The sequence below is a fragment of the Phodopus roborovskii genome, unplaced genomic scaffold, assembly GCF_943737965.1.
Source record: "Phodopus roborovskii unplaced genomic scaffold, PHOROB, whole genome shotgun sequence".
Classification (NCBI taxonomy): Eukaryota; Metazoa; Chordata; class Mammalia; order Rodentia; family Cricetidae; genus Phodopus; species Phodopus roborovskii.
The window spans coordinates 944,367-969,773 of NW_026125648.1; the positions used below are offsets into that span (position 1 = coordinate 944,367).

The 25,407-nt window shown below is 36.6% G+C and overlaps 1 protein-coding gene across 1 annotated transcript in view; it reads left to right on the top strand.

The window, feature by feature from the left end:
* Nucleotides 1–25,407, top strand: part of Ammecr1 (AMMECR nuclear protein 1) — a 101,603-nt gene that overhangs the window by 47,673 nt on the left and 28,523 nt on the right. The window contains exon 2 of the mRNA XM_051177993.1: nucleotides 753–863. Within this exon, the coding sequence (XP_051033950.1) occupies nucleotides 753–863 (111 nt within the window). The remainder of the gene's footprint in view (nucleotides 1–752; nucleotides 864–25,407) is intronic.

Genomic DNA, 25,407 nt, shown 5'->3' on the forward strand with positions numbered 1-25,407 from the left:
GATGTTATACCACTATTATTGTGAATATTCAAAATAATACAGACAACCTTACTTGCAGTGTATTTTTATTTTTATTGAATGTCCTAAAGTATATAGATGATATCAAGTTATTTGTAAGTTTTCAGACTTAGTCATTAACTTAATTGTTGAAGGGTGTGTGCTACTTGGTGTTTGCAGCCACACTTCACCTATCTCAACCATCCTGATTTTACTAGGGCAACCCGAAGATTATCATGTCTGATGAAATGTTTTCCTATCCCTATAGCTTCATGTATGGCATTTTGGGCATGGTTTATTTATAATGCTATTTTCATCTGCCTTGTATTAGTTAGTTGTGACTGTGTCTGCCTCAGCGCTGCCTTCCTATAAACCAATGACTGCTTTTTAATCTTTCATAGCCCCTGTATTTCCAGAAAAGGTGCTGCTTGTTAAGGTTGTTGATTACCTGTTTCCAGTTTTCTAAATCAGACTTACAAATCAGTCAGTGATCCTAGGATTAAACAGGGAATCCTGCAGACGTCGGTGACAAGTTAAAGTTCTGTGTTCAACATTACCAAGTTTGAGTATTTATTTTACTATGTTTGGTCTGTAAGTAGGAAATTAATATCTGTTAAGGAATTAAACTTTGAGCCCTTTGAAGACTTGTCTTTGGTCTTTATATTTCAGTCACCTAACCTAGGATATGGTTAATGCTCAATAAACACTGGCTTGGTTGAGTTGACTGATTTACCCTATTTTCTGTTCTATTACAGCCCACTGTTTGTAACATGGAAGATTGGTCGAGACAGAAGATTGCGTGGATGCATAGGTACTTTTTCTGCCATGAATTTGCATTCAGGACTCAGGGAGTACACACTTACCAGGTGAAGACCAATTTTTGTTTCATTTACATCTATGTATTTAAAAAACTCTTGTAATACTTGAACTTAATACTTTAATTCCTTTTCATTTACTAAATTATTGATGTTCCTCTTTCCTGTCTTGTTAGGTTTTTCCATTTTGGTATCCAATTAACTGCACTTATAAAGTATTATTAATATGCATTATTATACAAGATACTGTGGTGACATATATCTTGCCATAGATTTTTAAACCGATCTTTTTTTTTTTTTTCCTACAGTAGGCAGTTTATTTTGTGTAGCTTGGAAATAAATGACTAAATGTCCATGAGTTACCGAAAGTGTTATTTCTATCTTAACAGCCTTTATTGGTTCCCCTTTAGACCTTTTAGAAAGAGTTGTTTTTCTCTTCATTTTATACATTTTGCTATACTTTTATGTGCTTTAAAACTTCAAAAGAAATCCTAGGAAGAAAGTGATGTCACAGCCTGGCAGCATAATCATTCACATTCACACTTCACCCTGAGTTAATTGCAGCTTGCTTATTTTGTTTCTTCTAACACAATGAGAAAGTAATGAGTGCCTCATTACACTTTTTAAGACTTTGCTCTTAATTTCTCGACTAAAAGAAAGCTCTCTACCATGCCATCTCATTTTTTTTAAAGCACAACTTCTAGCAAGTCATATTCCAAAAATTATTTCAGAAGAAGGAAATGTCATAAATAATGAGCTATTAGTAAAGGTATTTCCTGGTTTTGTTCATGTTTTAGTGTGGCTATTTGACACATATTTGTAATCCACATAGTACTGGTGAAATAAGAAATTGGTCCTAAAATTGTTACTTGGGGGAAGTAAAGTATCATGGGTAAAGTAATAATTCTAATATTTTTCCATATACTCAATATAGGTGTTAGAATGAAATAATCAATTATTATTTTACTACAGAAGTGATGTGAAAATTCATTATCTTGCTGTAGAATCATGTATTCAGATTTAAAACACTAGTTTAATTTTAAAAAACTCTAAATTTAATATTCTCATGTTTGAAGGTATGTTATATAGTTCATGGCCTCAAGGTTTTCTTCAAAGGTATGTTATAGTTCATGGCCTCAAGTTTTTCTCAATCCATAGTAAATTTCAAGAAAAAAACATGCAATAGCTTGTGGGAGACACATTTAATGTTGTCTCTTCCCAGCTATGAGAAACTGGGTGTTTGGACTTGATCAAACAGCATGGCTCATGAGAAGTCAATATCTATATCTCTATATCCTTCCATCTGTCCATCCACCCATCTGTCTGCTGAAAAGAACCTCACCTCACTAAAGAGTATAAATGCTACCCTTGAAATAATAAATATTTTAAAACATGAAATCAGATAGATTCACTTGGGGACTTTAGGTGACTACTTTTTGAGGAAATAAGTACATATTGAATTGCTTGTTTATTGCATATAATGGATAATTTATTATACTTTCCCAAAGCAACTTGTTAATGAGGCATACTAGTTCATTGATATTTCCTGAGAAAGAGTTCTGTGCCAGGTGAACTTGGGAAACACCAATACCAGAAGATAAATAAATATAAAAAGCTCCCCTTGACTGTAGCAAGTTTCAGGCCCTCGTATGTAAGCATTGTTATAAATCTAGAAATGTATATAATGCAGCATTTTCTAGACTGCAGATTATTTGACTAAGGACTCCTTTATCCTTCTTCTCCAATGTCTTGTGCCATTAGGAGTTCAAGGAATACAACTCTGTAAACATGAGCCTGTGATACAATTTTACAAGTGTTATAAATTATACTTTTTATTCAGGTTTATACACACACAATTTATAGTATAGAGTTTCTTTTGCTTTTAAGTGAAATTGTGGAAGAAATTTCATTATCAAATATTCCATACTTTAAAAAATCTTGGGTGGTGGTGGCAGTAAGTAACTGGTAACACCTTGGTTTTGTCTAAAGAAATTCTTTTGCCTAGGAGATTAGAATATCCAATTTTTCTGAGCTTGTAAAATTTTTTTTTTGACAGTAATGTGAACTGAGTGAATTTTCACACAATTAAAATTTGCCTGTATTTGTGTGCCATTTTAGTCTCATTGCATTGTGGTCTGTGGCTGGGAACATCCTGTTTGCTTTTCAACCTTTTCCTTGTATTTCTATACAGCTTCCTTTAATTGTGTATGTTACGTTAAAAAGAAATGCATGTATATGTACTTACTTTGTATTTTGTATTTACACATACATGCATCTGGTTTGATTCCCATTTTTATGTGCAATATAATCTAACATATTATGAATCTTGTTATTTAAAATATATAAACGAAATCTTATAAATTTAATCAGTGTTTTGGTTCATTTTAGAATCACACACTCTATGGAGTTATTTTTTAAATATAATAATGCTTCTCAGTTCCAAAAGTATGCTCACATACCCCCACTCTTTGTGTGTGTGTGTGTGAACATGTGAGTGTCTCGAGAAAGGCATTTTGAATTAGGGTTTTTAAAGACAAGTAATTTTTGCTTAATTAAATTTGTTGTTTTCCCAGTCTTATATAATGCGCCTGATCCTTATCCCACTTCTTTCTTTTCTCTCCTCATCTCAGTCCCTTTCCCACATCCATGTCTCTGTTTTGTTGATGACCCTCTGAGTTTAATCTGGGTTGTCTGTATGCCCATATGTTTGGAACTATGTATTGGTCTCACCAGTGAGTACACAGCTAAAGACAATGACTCCTTCTCCTCTAGCAACCATCCTCAAACAGAAGTTATTTAGCAGTGAGGTGCTGGTGCCCTTTTGAGTCCTTCGCTCATCCTTGTGTGACTCCAACGTTTGTTTCCTACACGTTTTGCTGTTGTTAGGCTATTACTGTGTTAGACATTTGTGAGGAACTTTGTGCATTCCTTGCAATAACTCTTAGGTATTAACATCTACATTTTCAGTGAGGGAATGGAGATTAAAGAATTTAAATAATTTATTCAGTCATGCATCTAGTAAGTAATTGGTAGAACTCAGATTCAGATTTAGGCCATGGATTGCAAAGAACATATTTTTCACTATGACATACATACACATGTATATATGTATGTGTTCCCTTAATGGAAACTTAATGGAAGTTAGATTAAAATAAGACCGTTAAACAGAAGTGAAATTATTACTCTGCTTTTATTTGTAGCTTCATCATGAAAATAATGAACTCAAAAGATTACTATGAATTTAATAAGTCAGTGATCAATAATTCAAAAATTCTAGTGAAGAGTTACAATAAAATTTATTTGAATTATTATTATATAAAATAAAAAGGAGATAGGGAGTTGTAATTTTTGGTTGCATAGCCCAGGCATCAAAAAGAATTTCTAAACATAACAAGTAGTGATTCTTTTTGAAGTCTAGTCTTCTTATCATAAAGTCTGTAACTTACAAATGAACAAATAGAGATCTTAACCATGGAGCAAGCAGAGCAATAGAATGAACCACTCTTCGGTAAAAGATGGGTTAAAATTAGAATATCTAGTGCTTTGTTAGGTCCACATCCAGTTTTTCAGAATGCTGCGCATTTATTTTACTCTGGTAAAATATAAATTAAATTATATCTTACATTTTAATTATTTAAAAATATACACTTCTGTGATCTATCTCAGATGACAATCATATAACTTGTTCATAGTCCATTAATCTTTTAAAATATTTTTTAAAATGCAACATCTATACTGGATTAAGTTTTGATTCATAAATGAAGATTTTAATTGAAAATTTTCATTGTCAAAGTGTTTGCTTAATTGAAATTTTGATTTGTTTTAGATTGAAATAAGACTTTACAAATTGGCTGGTGATTTCCTCCCAGTTAATAGAAATACATACTTAGAAAATATGAAAACTCTATGACAGCAGTAGTACGGGACTCGGAAGAAGACAACTTTTCCCTTCTCCTGGGACGCTCTTTTAGACAAAAGCAGGAAAGATTATAGTGAACAAGAAGCAGGCTATAGAGCTGAGAGTCACAGATGAACACAAAATACAGGCTGCTGTTGAAGTACAGAGTTACTTCTTTTTCAGTTCCTATACTTTGTCTTGGTGAATAAGAGTAGAGTCTAGTGTTCACCATTCTTAAACCAATAACTTGTTTATGCGGATTAATAGCTCTTGCAAACTAGACAATAGAATTATTTATCTTTTTGTTTTTTGAGACAGGGTTTCTCTGGATTGTTTTGGAGACTGTCCTGGAACTCACTCTGCAGACCAGGCTGGCCTCGAACTCACAGAGGTCTACCTGCCTCTGCCTCCTGAGTGCTGGGATCACAGGCATGCGCACTAACGCCCGGCGGAAGATTTATCTCTTTGCTACTTAAAAACTTAACTTCTGTATGTAAGAGAGTTAGGATTAAAAGAGGGAATGCAAATCATCTCATTCAGTGAAGGTGTCTTGTAAATTGCTCTCGACAGCACGGCTCTAATTCGTTATATAAATTCCTGATGATAACATGGAATTTTAGAATACAGAAGTGATTGATAGTAAGAACAGAGATGTGGCCAGTCACCACAATTACAAGATGACTGCCCCTGCCCCCCATAGATGTCTGCTCGGAGCAGCCAAGTAATTATGTAGGTTAGGGCCAGACCTGGAGCTCGAGTCTTCACTGTGCTGCTTTTGTTGTGCTCCGAATTCTGAGAAACTAGCAGTGGAGGTTTAGTTCTAAGAAATAGAGTAACCATATAAAAGGAGAAGAGTTTGTTTTGATTTAGAGTTTTCTTTTCTTTGATTTTATGAGCCTGCGTGGTGTATATATGTGCATATGTGTGTGTGTGCTGAAATGGAATAACAAGAAAAGCGGGCCAGGGATTGTTTGCACATTACAAATGTTTGCTTTTGATTAGAGTGTTTGAGATAGTGAAAATTCCAAACAAGCTTTGCTTTTTACTTTTCTTTGAAAGGTTTTATTCAGATTGGGCACTTCTGGGTGACTAGATGCATTGTAAACTGAATTTTCTTTTGTATTTGGTAGCATAATCTCTCATTTTTGTAGAGTAGTATAAGTTTACAACCATTGTAAGCAGCATAATTATGTTTTTCCACTCAGACAGAATAGACTATTATGTGTTAATTCTCATGACTGATTATTTTAGTAATACACAGGGCTCATTGTGGACAATTAAATTAAACAAGTTATTCTCCCTTCTCGTGTAATATTGGTCCTTATGTTAGCATCACCCGATTGATTTTTCTTATGAAAAATCAATGAGTCACTTCTGACGGTACATTATTGTCATGGCAGCTCCTTCCTGAGATGTTGAGGACAGACTATTTTTAGTAAGTGTCTGTGGCAAGACTCCTGGCTCAAGTTTGCTTTGGGAAAAATAGATTTATTAGAAATACAATACAAAATTAATTACCTTAATTTATTGTCTATGCTTTACCCTTTGCAAAAAGCAGGATGGCCCAAGTTCTACAACTTACACCTCCTGTAGTCATTTCAGCTCAATTACCAAATGAAATTTCATCAGATTTTAGACAGTATTTAACTTAAGGTACAATTTGGAACCAGATTGTCATATGCTTTTTGTTCAATATTACCCTTAGGAAAGAAAGCATGATGAAGATTCTTAGCTGCAGAAATCTGAGAACTTCATGTTAGCCGCTGGGTTAATGCAGTCTTTTCATTATCCCAAGGTTGTGCTAATGTGCAGAGATGTGGCCAAAAAAAGGGGGCCAGCAGCAGAATGTGGAAAGAGAAACGAAAGAGCACGGACCATTCCCAGTATGGCTAATGGCTCCTGAATTATAGAGAATTGTCTGAACTCACCTAGCATCTCCTGCCATAGAAATTAAATGCGCTGAGTGTATCAGGTTCTAATTCCCTATCACATCTTTCCCATCTCCAGAGCCTCCACTTGGAATTCCCCTGCTGCTTTGATTAAGTGCCACAGGCACAATGCCTTAGGGCAGGAAAGCAGAAAGGGCCCTGGCTTAAAAAAAGCTGTGAGAGAAGCTGCAAATGGGGCTTTTTCAATGGCATGCCTCTTGATTCTTGAGTTTGACAAGCAGAAAGTGAAGTACAAGAAGTTGACTGTGTTCTTACATACATCTATGAATTTAATCTCTTTGCTCCTATGATGGTGATATTTCCCCCTTTTAATCATGTTTAAATAATTCTTCCTGAAATCTATGTTTTGCCTTAGGAATTTATGACATAGTAGAAGAAGGTAAATAAATAACCACAGTACTAGGCAGATTAGATTTTTGCCCAAGAGACAAAAGAGATGAACACAAATACTTTGCATTGGGATAAGACTGAAACACCTTTAATACAATTATTTCAACTGGCTAGTTGTTTTACTGGGTATAAATCATTATATATGAATTTTCTATAAGGATATATTAAAATTGTTGTCAGACTGGTAACCTTATATAAGATTTTGGATATTATTACATTTAATATTTTGTTTGTTGGAGACAAGGTCTCATTATGTGGCCTTGACTACCACAAAACTTGGTATATAGAACAAGCTAGTCTTGAACTCACAAAAGAGCTACTTGTTTTCCAAGAGCTAGGATTAATGGCATACATATATCACCATGCAAAAAAAAAAAAAAAAAAAAAAAACCACACCATATTTTAAACAGGGGAAATTAACTTGGTATGGAAAAACATTTTGGAATAAAAGAACTTGTAAAAGTGTATGTACTGAGCTAGAGAGATGGCTCAGCAGTTAAGAATAACAGCTGTTCTTCCAGATGACCTAGGTTCGATTCCTAACCCCCACATGGTGGTACCCAATCATCTGTAAATCCAGTCCTTCAGAAATCCTCTTCTAGCCTCCATGTGTACCAGATGTCTGCATATATGTAAACATTTTTAATTAATTACTTTATTTCAAAATATGTGTATTCACACACAGTTATGTACACACACATGCATGCGCACATGCACATATGCACACATGCAAGCACAAACGCTACTAACAAAAAAATATCTAGAACCAAGATGAATTATAGCCCTGTTGTTTGACAAATGATGACAAAATTCACGGGTTTTTCTCTGATCCATCTCCATTAAAGTTAACTCATGTTTTATTATAGTACAAGCTGAATATTACCTCCTTTCTAAGAATCCTGAGGCTTTCACCATTTCTTCTGATGAGATGTTGGATTGGTAAAGCTATGTTCAAATAGCAATATTATCTGGCATTGTTGTATTAAATGAGGCCAAAAATTATGCTTGCTTTTTTAAGGGGAGGTAGAGTCTTATTATGTGTACAATCCAGCCTTAAACTCATGATATTCCTGCCACAGTCTCTGGAGTATCTGGAATTACAGGCCTGTGCCTCCATGGCTGATGTTAAAAGCATATTTCTTGTGGTCTGAATATTTCAGTGACAAACACTGGTTTTACTTACAAGTGTCTGAAGGGTTTGAGATAGTAGGACCTGAATCAACATGAAAACAGATTCATATCTTAATATTTGGGAAGAATAAAATAGTCATGTTGATGTAAGCTCAAAGTGATTATTTTAGTATTTGACACTAACAGTACACTTTTGCCTCATTTGAGGATGGTGAATCTGCTAGTGATCTGAGAGGTTTAAAATAATGTTGAGGTTTGGGTGTGGTGATTTCATATTAAATTTTTAGATATGGCTTTTTTTTTGGAGCACTAGAAAATGCTTTTGAAAAGATTTCCTTAAAAGGCAAAAAGAAAGTCTTTCTTTGTGACCCTTGCCCTTCTCTCAGACTGTAAAGTGTTTCATATGTGTATATTCAAAGTAGCAGTCATTGGAAGAAAATTCTTTTTTTGTTACTGATAACAGTTTGTTGTCCTTCTAAGGCCAAACACTGTTAGCTTTTCCTGTTGCATCAAGAATATATTTTTCTTAGAAACAGCTTCCAGATGTCTTTATATTTTTATGTTTTTTTGCTTTTTAAACAAATCACAAATATTGGGTATAAAACGAGGTACCAAAGAGCTGCATTGTTGGAACTGCTTCTAGTTAGCAAAATAAATTATGTGTACACACACACACACACACACACACACACACACACACACACACACACACACGGGAGAGATTATGTAACATACTTCTCAGTATATTTAAAATCTTTAACATGAAAAATAGAAAAATGCAGCCCAATATTTGGTGTTGTGATCAGAAAACATTTTTATTACCCTATCGAGTTATTTTATGTGTATGAGTGTTTTGCCTCATACACATATATATGTATGTGCACCACATGTGTTCCTGGTGCCTGATGCCTGGGGAGATCAGAAATGGGTACTAGATCACTGGAACTTGAATTTCAGACAGTTGCAAGTTAACAATGGGGGTTCTGGGAGCCAAACCCAGGTGATTTGCAAGAGCAACAAGTACTCTTAGCGACAAAGCCATCTCTTCAGCCCCATTTTATTGATTTGTATAACCTTACTTCAGCTCACAAAATTAACTTGTATATCCACATTCAAACTGTAGGAACCTCATTTAAATGAGATTAGCATATTATTGTCCCCATCTCTACCACCACCCACTTTAAAAAAAAACATTTCCATATTGAAATACTAATTTGTGTCTTTCCTTAGAGTGTAAGAAAAAAAAAATAAGAAAAATCCATAGGGAAAATTCCATAGAAATCGTAATTAAAGGGATTGCTGAGATCTCAACTTCCTGTTGCTATACCCAGCTACCCTCAGACCTACTTATGTGTTCCACAAAGTCAGTTTAAAAGGTTCCAACTGTAGCTGCTTCATTGGCAATGTCAGGGCAGAGAATTTCTTTTCATTTTTTTTTCAGGCTGCTTCTAAGCTAAGTCATTCTTATAAGATGACCTTTTGTTGCTCCCTGGATAAGGGGAAATAATTTGCTGAATTCCTCGCTAGGTCTAGAGAACTAACTATTCTAAGTGTTTGGAATAGCTGGAAAGATTGGATATGAAAAGGAATGAACTGTTTGTTCACTAGGCTAGGCTTATTCTAATAAGAAGGTAATGAGTTCAAGCCCCAGTTTGGGCCAGTTTGCTTTTGTGTGTCCCACATAACATCTTGTTCATCAGGCCCTAGGTAGTTAACATGGTAAAGCTCAGGCAGAGCTTGTTCACAGTCAAGTACAAACCCCAAACATGCTATCAGACAGGATACATTAAGACTTCTATCCCCAAGCCCTCTCAGGAAGAGTTTATAAGTATTTTGACTCTGTAAGATAAGATACACATATGAAAAAATGGCGATTTATTTTCAAAAGCTCACTTGAGAGAGCCAATACAGTTTTGGAGATAAAGATTTTAGCTTTTTGGAGGAGAAGGAAAACTGAAAACATAGGTTGGCCTTCAACAAGCCTGAAAATACTCTGGGAAACGAGAGAAAATCTGGCCTTGAAACACCCTGAAGAACTTGTTCATTACTTCCCATGTCCCGAGTTCCCACCTCTGACGTAGAGAGTAGTAGTTAGAATTAGCGAGAGTCATCTCAGATAATAGTAGATTTAAGCTGCTGCCACTGTTAAATATTTCAGTGGGAAAGGATGGCTAGATTAAATTTACCAATGGGAAAAAGCTTCTCATTGAAAAGTACATCTGAAAAGGCTCCATGTTCAAGTGCTCATCTGTTGTGGCTGGAGTTGTGCCTGTGCCTTAGGTAGCAGCTCACTAAAGTGGGTACCTGTACTCTCGAGCTGTGTGCCCTCCTGTGCAGTTGCCTCTTCCACTTCATAGGTTTTCTTATTGCTTATAGTATCACAGCTGCTCACCCATTAGCCAGGGTACCCCAGGGTACTCATTGGCGTAGTAAACCTCCCTCTGAGACAAGATTCCTGTCTCTTTTTGCCTATAGTAAAAGCCAACATCATAAAATTTACATTTTACTCCGAGTACAATTAATATTCTACAATGTTACAGTCCTCTGCTTGCTCTTCCCTTTCTCCTAATCTTTTGCTTTGTTCCTCATACTTCCATATTCCCTCCTTACACACACACACACACACACACACACACACACACACACACACACACAGAGAGAGAGAGAGCGAGAGAGAGAGAGAGAGAGAACGAGAACGAGAACGAGAACGAGCTGGCTTTTCTGTTTTTCTCTTAAGTGTGGTTTCTCCTCAGGGCGTTTGCACACGCCATTTTCTCAACCTGGACTCATCTACTTTCAGATACCAGTGTACTTGCGTCATTTACTCTTTGCGTCTCAATTGAAATGGCTTAGAATAGTCTGGTGGTAGTCATTTGACGTCTGATTTTGAAGGAAAGAGACTGTGCGAGATCATATCAAGAGCCTGAGCCTTAGAGTAAGCAGTAGCTGCATTGCAATGCTGGCTACCCTAGTCCTTAACTCTTTGAAATTAGAGAAGCTAAAGAATTTGGATACTCTCTCAGCCTAGACACATGGGGGTGGGGGTGGGGGGCCTAGGCCCTGCTCCAAATGATGTGATAGACTTTGAAGATGAATCATGGAAGGCCTCACCCTCCCAGGGGAGCAGAAAGGGGATGGGATAGAGGGTTGGTGGGAGGCCTGTGAGAAGGGGAGGGAAAGGGAACTGGGATTGACATGTAAAACAAGCTTGTTTCTAATTTAAATTAAAAATAAAAAAAAGAAAGGTAGGAAGAAAAAGGAACCTGTGAGTTTTAGTGTCTTCAGTTGTAAAATAGAGCCGATACCGATGTGGTAGTTTTCTTGTGAAAGTTGAGGCACATTCTGGTTATGCTGCACTTCTGCTTCAGAAATTAAATAGTAAGAACAATAAACAAATAAAATTTGAAATATACTTAGGAATTTAAATTTTCCTCTATCCTTTGTACATGTAAATTAGTACGAGTTCTTGTCTGAAAAGACCCAACCATCAAAAAATAAGTGACAATATAATCTGTTACCATTCACTTCTGTTTATGAAATCCTCCTTTAAATGCACACACATATACACAATGTGACCGTTGGACAAAATGCCATCAGTCAGTATTCTCAGTTGGCGCTACACTGTCAAGTGTTCAAGTGTCAAGTGTTCATCTCTTGCTCTCAAGCATTTATGCCATTCTTTTACTCAAGGCTCTGACTTTGACTATCAAAACCATTGCAGACCAGTCTCCAGAGTTGCTTTGTTGACACAATCTATGGTACTGCTTAAAATAAGAGCTACTCCCACTCTCTTGTCTACACAGAGGAGGAAGGCGCATTCTTCTAAGCTGCCTACCCCTCAAAGGTGCAGCCTCACAATCCAACTGGGCATGGTTATTTGCCATTTCCTATGTCTATCCTTCCACGTCTTTCTGGCTTTGAACCTTTTTTCCCCTCTGCCAGCCATGCGTTGCACCATTTCCACTCAGTCAACTCCTACTCATCATTCATGCCCCAGCTTGCTTGTTACTTCCCTTATGAAATTTCCTTGACACTCCCTAGCAAAGCTGGCTAGGCTTTTGTGTTCCCACAGCACTTTGTTCAGACCTTGCTGTAAATGTTTAACCCACCAGATTATCATTATTGATTTTATATGTTTGTCTCTCTTGTATAAAATTGCCCTTAATGGTCATTTACTAAGCCACGTCAAAGCAAATAAACACAAACTAGTCTCATTGCTTGCCAGTAACCTTACTTGGTCCTGATAGCCATGTCTACTTTCTTCCTTTCCATCTGCCTCTGTTGGCTTTTGTTACCTTTCATTGCTGCCAATGTACTTGAGTCTATAAGAAAAGTAGACGTTGATTGACAGTAAGGATTTGATTTAAGGCCAGTTGCAGTTTGATTGAACTGTAGGACAGGAACTGGGTACAGAACACTTTACAGAGCAGATTAACACAAGACTAATATCTTGTTTGAATAGCCATAAGTGTTGGAAGAAGCAATGCTTGCTATAGGTCCAGAGAGCTGGAAAGAGACCCTTAGAAGTCTTCTGAACAGGCCTTTATTTGATTTGCCTTTAAATCTTCCAAGAAATGAACATTTAACTTCTGTCTCAATTGTTTCCAGTGACCTGGAACTCGCTACTAGCTACTACTACCTCTAACTTCATTACCTTGACCCCAGTTATTCTTTCACTAGGTACCAGTTAGCTTGAATGCCAGAAGCCATAGACTGCCTGTATTTAGCACTCTCTTCTTCCTGAAAGCCACATTAACTAGCAGTGGCCAAACGTAACCTCAGGAGTTTAGGGCTGGTAAGATACAAAGTTTTACAATTGACTTCCACCCACCCATGATGATTTTAACTGGCCTCTTATTATTGAAACCTTTGAAGCTACTGCCATCACAACTTTATTCACTGTCTTAAACTTTTAGAGTCAGATGGGCAATAGGATTCCTAAGACTTCAAGCTAGAGCTAGAATTAGATCTTTCAGTTGTCCCAATATTTTCTCACAAATAGAGTTAGAACATAGCCCTCCTGACACTATCACTCAGTTTACATGATAGAAGGCGTACGAATATGCACATTTATGTATTTTAAGTTTATATTAACATGTATGTGATTTTAAGGAATCCTATAATAAAAGAACCATTTCATAATGCAAAGACTAACTCTCAAACTACATGCCTTATATCACGGTATTGATACTATTTCTATAAAATATAGAATACCCTTTGAGCTTTTCAATCTAAAGGGCAAGGCTGGGTCAGCAAGATGGCTCAGTGTGTAAAAGACACTTGCTTCCAAGCTGGGTGACCTGAATTTGATTCCCTAGACCCACTTGGTAGAAGGAGAGAACTGATAGCAAAATTTGTCCCCTGACCTCTACACCCATGTATATATACACACACTAGATAAATAAGTGTAATCATCTTTTAATTAGCAGTAGTAGAAACTATTATAGGAACTTGAAAGAAAACCTTGTTTATTGTGGTAGGTTTCCTTTTTATCAAAAATATTTTCAGTAGTGGGAAAGTTCACACAAGCTTCTACTCTTTAGGAGCTATTGGCAGTTGATGGATTCTGAGGGAAGGGGAGTGGTTAAGGGCATGGCTCCTGGTGGGTAAACCACACTCTAGTGGGTGGCCCCATACCCAGAGATATATGGCAAGAGGACTGGGGGCATGAATATGATCAATATGCATTTTAGTAATAAAATACATAATAAAAACAATGTCTCAAACATAGTAGTAGTTATGTTTCCGAATCATAGTAATAACCTTTATTTACTGTGTACTAGACCTCCGCTATATGTTTTATATGTTGCTTCATCTAATCTCTTCGGCAACCCTATCAAGTTGAAGTCATTTTTACTTATGCTATATATAGTTAGGAAAATCCAAGGCTTAGGAAAATTGAACTTTGCTGAATGACAACAAATATACAATAGCACCTGGATTTGACTCTGATTCGAACGCCAAAACTTTTGTTGCCAATCATAGTCCTACACTGCTGGTCTCCCAATAGCTTCACCTCCTCCTCCTTTTTATACAGATACTTGCTTCTTTCACTCAACTAATCTTTTAGTCTCAAATTAGATGACAAAAAAAAAAAAAAAAAAAAGTCTTTGAGTAAGCATTCTTATCCTTTGGGCATTCAGTTTCCCAACTCTTAGTTTCCCACAACTTCCCTTATATCGCCAGTTTGTTTATTCCAGTGTAATTTATCTTCTGGGTTGTCTTTTAGAATCCCAAGGCACTATTTCCCTAAATACAATGTTTTTTGTCACAGCAATCTTAGTCCAGTTGGAGCTTATGAACTCTCACACTACAACCAGAGCCTCTCATTTAGGGGAATATACTGTCTGAAAGCTTTAATGTCCCTTTCTATGTGATGTGTGCAGGCAACCTCAATAGATTTACATGTAATCCTTAAGTTCTACAAGGGTAAAACTCTGAAATCTCTTATGACTTTGAGGGCTTGGAGAAAGATTTCCCATAGTGGGACTGTGCTGAGTCACGCTGACTCTGCTCTTTTATAGTCACAAAGGAGGTGTCATTTGGGCAGTAAGAAGTTAGTCCATTCCTTAGAAATTATAATTAAGTAAATAGCCCAGATTTCTAGGTAATTTGGGTCAAACATTGCTTTCATTTTCTTATCTTCTTCCCTTTTTCCCTTGTAATTTAGGTCCCTTAAGGAAAGTTAGTACAAAAGAAGAAACAGTTATATAAGCAGAACACAAATGTACCTATGACTGACATTTTCCTCATAGAAAAATAAGGGATTTCAGGAAGGAATTGTGTGTGGTAACAAGCTATGCCTCTTTTACCATATTTGGATTTACAGAATAATTTTTTTTTTAAATAATGAAATCGTTCAGATTAGGCCTTTGTTTTCTGTAGTGGATATTTGAGGAGTAATAGAAAAGAAAATACCTTAAAATCATAATAGTAATTTTATAGGTGGATTATCTTTAAATTTTTGAGTTACAAACTAACAGAAACTTTAGAAATATACGCATTGTTGAATGTCCTCTGCGTTTTCTCCTGATCCACGAAAGAGCTTTTCTTTGTCTGAGTCAAGTAATACATCCTCTGGAACCCTGTTAAGAATTTTTAAATTTGACAGTGCAAACATCTTTTTATTTTAATTACACTGAAATTGATAGCAGTATTTGGGGCATTATCCATGTTATTTATGTCTTAGAATTTCACATATTCAGGGCCTACATACTTGCTCATGACAATGTGCTAAATTAATGCTGCAGTGAATGCAAAACTAGCAAGTGGCTGGAGATACTAGCCCAGAAGTTGGTAGCATTTTGTTCCTTTTGATAGCGGTGAGACCAAGCAGTATTCATGCCACTTTGTTATTAAAAAAAAAAAATGGGAAATTGAATTTATTTACAACTTTAGCCAGAACCAGAGTGAAAGGGACTCTCAATTTGTTTCTGCCTTGGCTGTAACAGAGTTGCAATTTGTAGAAAAGATGAGCCAAAAAGCAAGAATTTTCATCTGTAGATATAGCTGTGAGGGCAACCTGCTGGAACTGGGAGATGAGTCTTTCTCTGTGAGAAAATCCTTCTGCTGCCACCAACATTCCCTTGAGTGGCCTATACTCATCCCCATTGTGAAATTTCCTGGAGTAGCTCTAATCTTTCAGACCCTCTTTTCAGTCCCTTTGTTTTGTCCATTCTTCAGTCTTCAGGAATTGGCATGCTGTGTGTCGTTTCTGTCAGTGGCTCCTGAAACATGTAGATATGAGAGAATTGTGTGCCCACACATGAAGGAACGCCCATGAGCAGAATACTAGTAGTAGTATAAATTAGAAGACATCCAACTGGGTGTAAGGGCCAGGTAACTATATATAAAATCTTCTCCACCATTGCTTTCTATCTACCAAGTTTGGAAGGTCTAGCACAAGTAATTCAAAGTTGTGTGGTTGGCTTTTGAGACAAGGTCTTACTGTGTAATATGAGCTGGTCTCTAACCTCTGCTCCTTCTGCTTCAGCCTCCCAAGTCAAGTGCTGGGGTTATAGACTTGCACCATCACAGTCAGTGGGACTTCATTGTATATTTGGTTAGTCTCCCCTCATGTTTTGGAATCATTTTTAGAATAATTGTGTGGCTAGTATTCAGTTGTCCTTTCTTGTCAAAATGAGATGTGTTCCTATTGTTTAATTAGGAGTCTACTCTTGATTTTAATTTAGGTTTCACGTGGGCAATATCCTAGCATTTTAGGATATTTTGCTCGAAGTTGTATTTCTAGACAACTAGTGAAGAGCTATCTAAGTTAATAGAAGGGCAAGGGCCTGAATGAAGGTCAAAATTATTATTGGGTGACTCTGAAAGAGCCCTTCCTAGGAGATACTCCTCAGAGATCCCATGGTCTTCAGCAACAAGAAGAATTGGCCCACCAGAGTAATGCCAATATTGAACATGCCCGCATCCAAAGCCTTCATAAAACTGAACCTCTAGGCACAGTGCTGTGGTTTCCGAGGCTGATGTGACTATAGAAGAGAAAATATCAGCGTCTGGTGACAGGGTCAACAACACCAACCTCTCAGGGCTTTTTGTTCACAGCAGTGAATCAGTGTGTGACTTCCCAGTGGATCCAATATCAGTCAGTCATGATGAAGAACAAAAGCTCCAAAGGTGTGACGGATGTCAGGGTTCAGGGTAAAAGGTCTGTGGGATGAGTCTGGTCCTGGCTGAGTCACAGCACTATAACTGTAGCGGTGCTCCCCTGAAGCTACTAGCCAGTGTATGCAATTCAGTAGGAGTTTTAATTCTCTTTCCCAGAACACCTTGTTTGGTTCATTGTCCACATTTCCCCCACAGCCTCTACTAGCTGAACAGGATGTGCTGGCCCAGTGCAGACATATCACCTCCTTCCTACCACTGAAGTGCTCCAGCCCACGACTTTAAGTGTCATTTGTAGCCTGAAGTCATTGGCTAAAGAAGTAGGAGGAAGCGGGGACAGGACCTGGTACAGTGGTAATTTTGCCAGGTAGTTGAGTGTCAGAGTGGGTTGTTGCTATTCTGTTCTTGTGTATGGCATTTGCCATTTTCAGTTAACGATTTCCAGAAAGAAACTCAAGCTTTCTCAAAGTGCATAAATAAGTAAATGCTTGTGGCGTTATTTATACTTTTTATGGTGTAGAGTTCCTTTTCTGTTTCCCAAAGAACACACCTCGAAATTTACCCCAACGTCCCAGAGTTACTGTTCCTTCCTTTGTGTGCTCACATCACACTGCGCGTGCCTTGGTTGGTTGCCTGCTTCTTTTCTTGTGTGCTTATGTTCCCTACTTAGGTGGATGATCCCCTCCCAAGACCAAATATTTCAAATATTTCACACCTTTGCATTCCCTTGGTAACTGTTAGGAGTTAGGTATAGACCAAAATAAGTGTTTGACTAAGAGCCAATATTGAAATACAAGTTTGAAATCTGCACCCAAGGAAAAACCTTTATAAGTAATCTGTACATAAGATGAATGAGAAAGAACATGAGCTAGAAGAGAAACAGTAAGTGCTGTGTGTGTGCGCATGTGTGTGTGTGTGTGTCACAAGCATTTGTAAGAGAAGATGCTATGAAGCCACAATTAGAATTGTTTTGCAGAGAACATTTTATTCTTACCAGCATTACTCTCTGTACATTTTTGAACCCTTATGAAAGAGAGATGCCCATTTCTGTGTTGTTTTGTTTATAGTTCCTGTCTTACAAATTTTGAGTGGGTAGGTGAGGGTGGCTTTACAGAAATGACCTTCCTGTGTTAGTGGAACAATTTGGGAGGACCAAAGTTCTAGGTAAGCAAACAGAGGTCATGGGTTCATATTGTGCCTTTTATTAGTAGATAGCTAATTGTTTAATTTTACTAAGGTTTGAAAGCACTTAGGTTGTGTTGTTACAGAAATAGAAATTGAATTGAACAAATGAAGTACTACTTACTATCTTTTTCCCAGGGAAGAAGCGTTGAGCCTGTGATTGAGTCATTTTTTATCACTGAATTTAGCAAATTCAAAGCAGTCCTTTTGAAACCCAGCCTCTAAGAGCTCCTGTTTACAGTCATTAATTGTGGTACTATCCATTCCCAAAAGGGTCCCACCCCTTTCTGAACTTGACTTTTCTTCCTCATTCCCTGTGGAACAAATAAGACACAGTAAATGTCTGTGTGAAGAGTAAACAGTTTGGGGGTTAAAGGGAGTGCTTAATGTAATAAAGCTGAAATGCAGTGGGAAAATAGCCTTCTGGTGTGCATTTGATAGGACTGGGTTAATTCTAACAAAACATCCTGTAGAAAAATTTATGAATGCAAGCCATTTGAGGGGGGTGCCTAGAACAAGAAAGGATTTACTGTGTTTTAACAATTGCCAGCAGTCAGACACTTGCAAGTTGTGATTTTTGTCAGACTTGGAAATTAAGTGGGATCAGGTCTACTCCGGCCTTCAGTGGGAGAAGATCCAGACCTAGCTGCATGACAGCAGTGTGCGAGTTAGTACTGATACACTTACACATGTCTCCTAGTTAGTTTTCATTCATGTGCTTACTGTTGCTCTCTTTGTATTCAGGGCTTTAAAAAAAAAACAAAAACAAGAGGCCTTTGCAGCTTATTGGTTGAACTTGTACAGCTGGATTTACTGTGGAGGCCTTGATTTTCCAGCTGGCATCATGTTATAGAGCTTTCAGCGGGCTTGCTCTCCTTCTTTTCTTTTTCTACTTATTTTCTTAATAAGGTAATTCCAACTCAGAATAGTTACCATAGTTCCAAAGCTTGCTTGAAAGATACATACAGTTTTAAATATGCTGCAATCATAACAACACAGCTGTAGTTAAAGAGAGACTTTTTCAAGAATCCTCATGGTTTTTGCTTCTTAATCACATCAGACTGAATTAAAGTTTTATTGATTCCAGTTTCATGTTTGTTGAACACTTAAATTCAGAAAACGTCCATGAACTGGGAACACCACAGCACTAATGATGACCATCAAGACACATCTACCTTCAAGGAGCTTACAGTTTTGTAAGGGATACTTGTGTATATACACAAGATTTATGATGAACAAAGTATCCATGTTCATATTAGGTGCATTGACAACGGAAGTGGGAGGAATTAGTTGAGGCTCAATAGATTGCCATGTTTTAAGGAATGAACTTTAAAGTTGAATCTCTATGGGCATTTTGAGATTCAGTTTCTTTTTTATGCATACATACATATATACATAAATACACACGCACGTGCACGTCCTCTTTCTTTTTTCTTTTTTAGTTTTGCAAGTCAGGGTTTTTCTGTGTAACAGTTCTGGCTGTCCTGGAATTCAGTCTATAGACCAGGCTGGCCTCAAACTCAAGGAGATCTGCCTGCCTCTGCCTCCTGAGAGCAGGGACTAAAGGTGTGTGCCTCTAGTGCCCAGCAAGATTCAATTTCAACATCCAAGGGTGGGGATATGGGAAGGTTACACATTCTATATCCAAAACATACTGCAAGCTAAAAAGTATGTATTAATTGGGGAAGAATTGTAAGTAATGCTGCATGGCTTGGCCTCTAGTGGAGACCAAGAGATACAGTGATAAACTGTAAAGGCAATGAATTGTCATTGGGAGATGTCAGCAAAAGAGCAGGGTTATCAGGGATGTCTCTGATTACTCACATATAAGATGTATTGTAAAGGGCAGATACTAGTAACAAATGTGGACACAATAATATAAATCTGCTGTATCTTTTAATGTCAAAGACATTTTAAATTTGTCTTGAGCTATCTTTTTTTCCTAGTTTAAGCATGTAAGATGTACGTGTGTGTGTGTGTGTGTGTGTGTGTGTGTGTGTGTGTGTGTGTGTGTGTGTTCATTTATATGTATGCAGGTGCCCATAGGCTGTAAAAGAAAGTTTGATCTCCTGGAGTTGGAGCTATAGATAGTTGTGAACCTCCTGGTATGAGTATTGGAAATGAACTCAGGTCATCTAAAAGGGCAACAAGCTGCTGAGCCATCTCTCTGAGTCCCCAACATTTATTTTTTAATGTGTATTTGTACTCCAATGTGTGTGAAATTTTTCAAAAGAATTAGTCTCTTAATAGTTTTCCCCAAGGGAAGAGCATACATCTTGGTTATCCAATACCAATGATTGTCCTTGAAAAAATACATATGCCTAAAATTATACAGACTGAACAGGTTGATTTTGTGTGTGTGTGTGTGTGTATTTATGTATGTATAAGAATTAATGAAAAAAGAGGCTGTGAATTTGGGAGAGATTGACAAGGAGTACATGGGAGGGTTTTGATAGAAAGGGAAGGATAAATATAATTACATTACAATAAAAAAGTAATTTACAAAATAGAATTAGTTTTCAATTATAGTTAAAATTACATTTGGAAAGTGGGGAAGGCTGATGAGATGGCTCATTATGCAAAATCGCTTGTCATGCTAGCCTGACAACTTGAGTTTGATGCCCAGAACCAGTGCAAAGGTGGAAAGATAGAAAAGGTTCCACAGAGTTGTTCTCTGACCTCTACATATTATGACATTTGTTAAAATAAAACAGAACCCTGAAAATTTTTCTAACCAAAAATACATTTGTGGATAAGAAATCTATAGGGAAATAAACATTTGTAAACACTATATGGTTGTTAATATCTGTATTTATTACTTAAGTGTGTCTGAGTTTTGAGGCTGAATTAAAATAGATTCTAGGCTTCTTTAAGGGTAAGCTGCACATCCTTTGAGTAGTATAATGCAAATGAAAGTTTGTTATAAAATCGGTGTCTTCTACTCCATCTATTGAGCAATGCTTTTGAATAATATGTTCTCCCTTGGAGAACTTTCCAGATGTTTTGTGAATGTGATTCCAGTTTATAAGGTCTGTTTTTATATTGTAGCTGATATAGCTGAGTGATGTCATAAGTATGAAACATTTAGATGAGGTAAAATTCTATCAAAAAAATTGGGTCCTTTGCAGTGTTTAGAGTCACTTTGGCCTTCTTGACTTTGACTTTTTAGAGGAAGATGAGGAAGTTTTCTGGAGGCCGAGTTCAGCCCTCATTGAGGAAATGCACATTAACAATGAAAATAACATTTCCAGCCATCAGTTGAGGTCAATAAGTTTTGAATAATGACCATGTAATATAGGACAAATGAATAGCTGGTTTCAAAAACAAAACAAAACAAACCACAACTTTAGAAGGATCATTAGATGCAGACGTTGACACATATTCTAAAGGGAAATTCCTGAAATGTAGTGAAAAGAGAGGATGGATGTATTCTTATGTTATACACAGTGTTAAAACCAATTCCAAGTAACAGATTACCTAATTTAATATGGATGTGTTGTAGATTAGTACTAAATAATAAAACAACTTTGGACAAGTGCCTGAATTATTTTATAGTTATGTTTATTTTTAATATTTATGTGGTAGTCCACATTTAGTTTTACTGAATTTTATAATGCTCTGTACAAGCGCAATCCCTAAATGGAACAACTCAGTAGCTGGTTTGTGCCCTGCATATGTTCACTTAGAAACATTGTCTCAAGAAAGTCTCATTTCAAGGGTCACAAGCCTATGATTTCCTGTTGTAGATGGCTCAGGGGCTGATAATACAGAGCAGACTTAAGTGATTAACTCAAGGCATAAAGATGCTTCCATTTAAAACAGAGACTCTTTGTGACTTTCCTGCCCAAAACCATTTTTACTTTTCCCCTGTATAAAATTTACTGGTTAGCATTTTGCTTTTGTTGGAACATTAACCTGTGATTATTTTATTCAGTATTCCTATATAGGCCTTTGAAAGGATACCTATCAATTTTAGTGTCCCAAATTTTCTTAAGCAAACACATTTGGTGGTTCTGGTGTTTTCAAGGTTTCCATAGAAACAGGACATCTTGTTGCTTTTTTTTTTTTTTTTTTTTTTTTTAAATCACTGTGGTTTACAATTCTGTATATGAAAAGGAGGCATTTTATCCCAGTCTTCCCAGCAAAGCTAGTAGAATATCCATGATGTGCTAGTTTAGTATGTCTTGTGCTTTAGGGAAACCTATATAAACCCAAGAGCTAGCAATATAGTTAGGGTGGCCAGATGTATATTTTTGACAGGGTAACAGAGCTTCCTAGGCAGTGAGCCATACTTGCAGAGGGAATGGTTGTGGAGTTGGAAGACTGCCCTGTACTGGTGAAGTGAGAGCTAGAGTAGACGCATGAGGAGTAACAACTTCCAGGAATGCTTCCTTTGGACAGGGGTGATATTTTATTTGGTATTTATTTAATAATGACTAGAAATTTAGCATTTAATGTACAATGTTCCAAAGGGTTTAATTCACTCTTTGGGCTTTTTATTTTGTTGGTTTGGGTATGTAGATCTCTTACCTCAGCAATATAATCCTTTCTTACCCTCCATTCTCCCTTTTGTATGGATAGAGCTGTCTCACATATTAAAGTTAGTTGGTTCAGATAGTGAGCAAGTAATCAAACTCAGTCCAGATGTTTTAGTTTTATTTTCTGTTTATTACTGACCTATTATAAACCATAAACTTAGTGGCCATTGTCACAGTAGGCAAGTGGCTAGTAATACCATCATGTGAGTAAAAGCTCCAAAATTCAGAACAGTTGCAGGAAGACAAGAATAATTAAAAAGAATGAATGACTATGATCAGGATGTAAAATAAATGAAAAATTGTTAATTACTAAAATTTATATTTAAAAATGAGTGGACATATTAATTTTAAAATTAGTTGTGCTTGGTTTAGTAACACAGATGTCTCAAAATAGGTTGTGTTGTCGAGCAAAAGTTTGCCAGAGACCTGCATTTTTTAACCTATACAGAAGATTTGTAATTAGGATGTTATCATGCTTGTGGATGAGTAAAGTCAGGAAACTAATTTGTTATCTTTGAGCAAGTTCTGTATTCCCCTTACAACCTTAATTACAGACTTGATTTGCTTAGCATAGCCTTATTTTCCAGACTTGCTAAAGGAAACCTTTAGCCAAGGTTTGTTTGAATTAGACCAATTTTTTGAAATAGTAGAGTTTAAATTAATGAGGCTTTATTCTGTTTGGAGAGTTTGTTTTCCATCATTGATAATTATTTCCAGGAAAGTTAAATTCACAGAAAATATTCACTTGGTTTCCTTAATGTTGTTTCCAAAGTCTAAGAAGTGGCTTTTAGTTTCATGGGACTACACAGAGAACATGGGGCAATGGCCTACGTAAATGAGATGCTATAACCTGGTCTCTTACCCATAGAGCTGGCTCTGAGTGGCATTCTAAGCCAATATTATTCTATATCAAAATCAAAGCAGATCTTGGAATTTTAAAGTCTAATGTTATTGATAGAGTGCATGCTAATCCTTTAACCCCCATGCGCCTGGTGTTCAAAGTCAACATTTTGACAGTCCTGCTAGGCGTGCAGTGTTCCCACACATACTCCACAGAATCTGCTTTCTCTTACTAAATAATCAATGTGGCTTCAAAGGCTTGGTTTGCAACAAGGCCCTTTTTCCCTTTGGACATTGGACACTTACTAACCTGAAATCCATCAGAACGGGAAGTGGCCACAGGAATTTTTTTTTTTACAGTGTGTACACATATGAATTGTTAGCTGATTTCCTCTAGGCCAGTGTTCATTTAAAGAGACTGTTGCGCTTTTTTTTTTTTTTTTTTTTTTTTTTATCATCTGTGCCTACCCTTGATGTCCTATGATTCATTCAGTTCATAATATGTCCCTTTGTAAGAAGGTGTGAAAAGCATAAAATAGGTTAGTAACATGGGCCCCTATATTTTCATGCTACAACAAAATGATAATAATAGCAACATAAACTTAAGATGCTGTCGAGCTCCATCAGGATGCGAGCATTCATGCTTTCCTCAAGGGGAAAAGGCTTGTGAGATCAAAGCCATTCTGTGACTCTGTCATGGGAGATTATAATCTATTTATAGCAGTGTGTGAGTTTCAGGTAGAAAAATATTTGTCAAACAGTGGCATTGTGAATGCACAGTAATCTAAATAAAAATTAAAAAGACGAGTTGTCATGCTCTAAATGAACATCATTTAATGGCCATAAAGAAAGGAAGATACACTTTAATAGCATGGTTTTTAAACTGAACAATAAAAGATGCACATAAACTATAAGGATAAAAGAATTTAAGAGACCATGAACCATCTAATAAAGTATATGCAGCAAATTATTTTAATCCTTATTATATTATCAATAAATGTGTATTGGAATGAAACTATATGATACTGCTTTTCCTATATTTTTATTTCATTCATTAAATACCTACTATAGTATGTTTGGTACTAAATGTATAGCAATGAACAAAAATAAACATAACACATTCACCTTGGGTGTAATTAAATTATATACATGGATGCAGACAGTCAGAACTCTTTCCACATTTCACCTCCATTCAAATCTAATCATGTTATTGCCATGTAGTAAAAGTTCCACGAAGCAAGGTGTTCCACAAAACTGAGTCGATCATTGAACGATCCTACGTGTGTGTGTGTGTGTGTGTGTGTGTGTGTGTGTGTGTGTGCTTTTACTGTAGCAAGTACTTAGAATATCTGCTAAAATAAGCCATGTTCACTGAGATTCCCTGTATCTCACTAGTCATTATAGCTACCACCTGTTTATGGCAAGTTCTGCCGTGGATGATACCACTACTGTCACGTGACTATGACTGAAATTGCATGGCTTTTATCCATTGCATTTTTTCTATCAAATGATGTTGTCCCTTTCAGTATCAGTTGTGACTTTACTAAAGGCATCGTAGGACAGAGTCAGCAACTTCTATTTCAGCTGCATATTGTGAAGCCATTCCAATATATTTTATTAGCCCATGTGCTTAGTTCTCATACAAACAAAATCAAAGTAGGAGGACCTTTTCATTGAGTTATTCCAATTTTTTTTTGATGGTGAAAGAATGGAAAATCATGCTAGCAAAATTTGTCTTTGCCTTTGAAAATTGGGTTTCCTAAGCTACAACTTTGTTTCAAAGAAACAAAAGAGTTAAAATGTCCTTTCCTATTTATCAGGCTCAGTTTAAACATATTGAAGGGAGTGAAGTAAAATCTGTTCCAGGTTAAGAGATTGGGGAGTAGGATGGACTAAAGTCCAAGAGAGCTTTAGTACATCAAGCACCACATATTTCCCATGTACTGAGTCTGCTCATGGCATTGTGCTGTTTACTTGAAAATGAGCACTAAGGTTATCTTGCCCTGACCAGCTTATAGCCTGACATAGTTGTGCACACACAA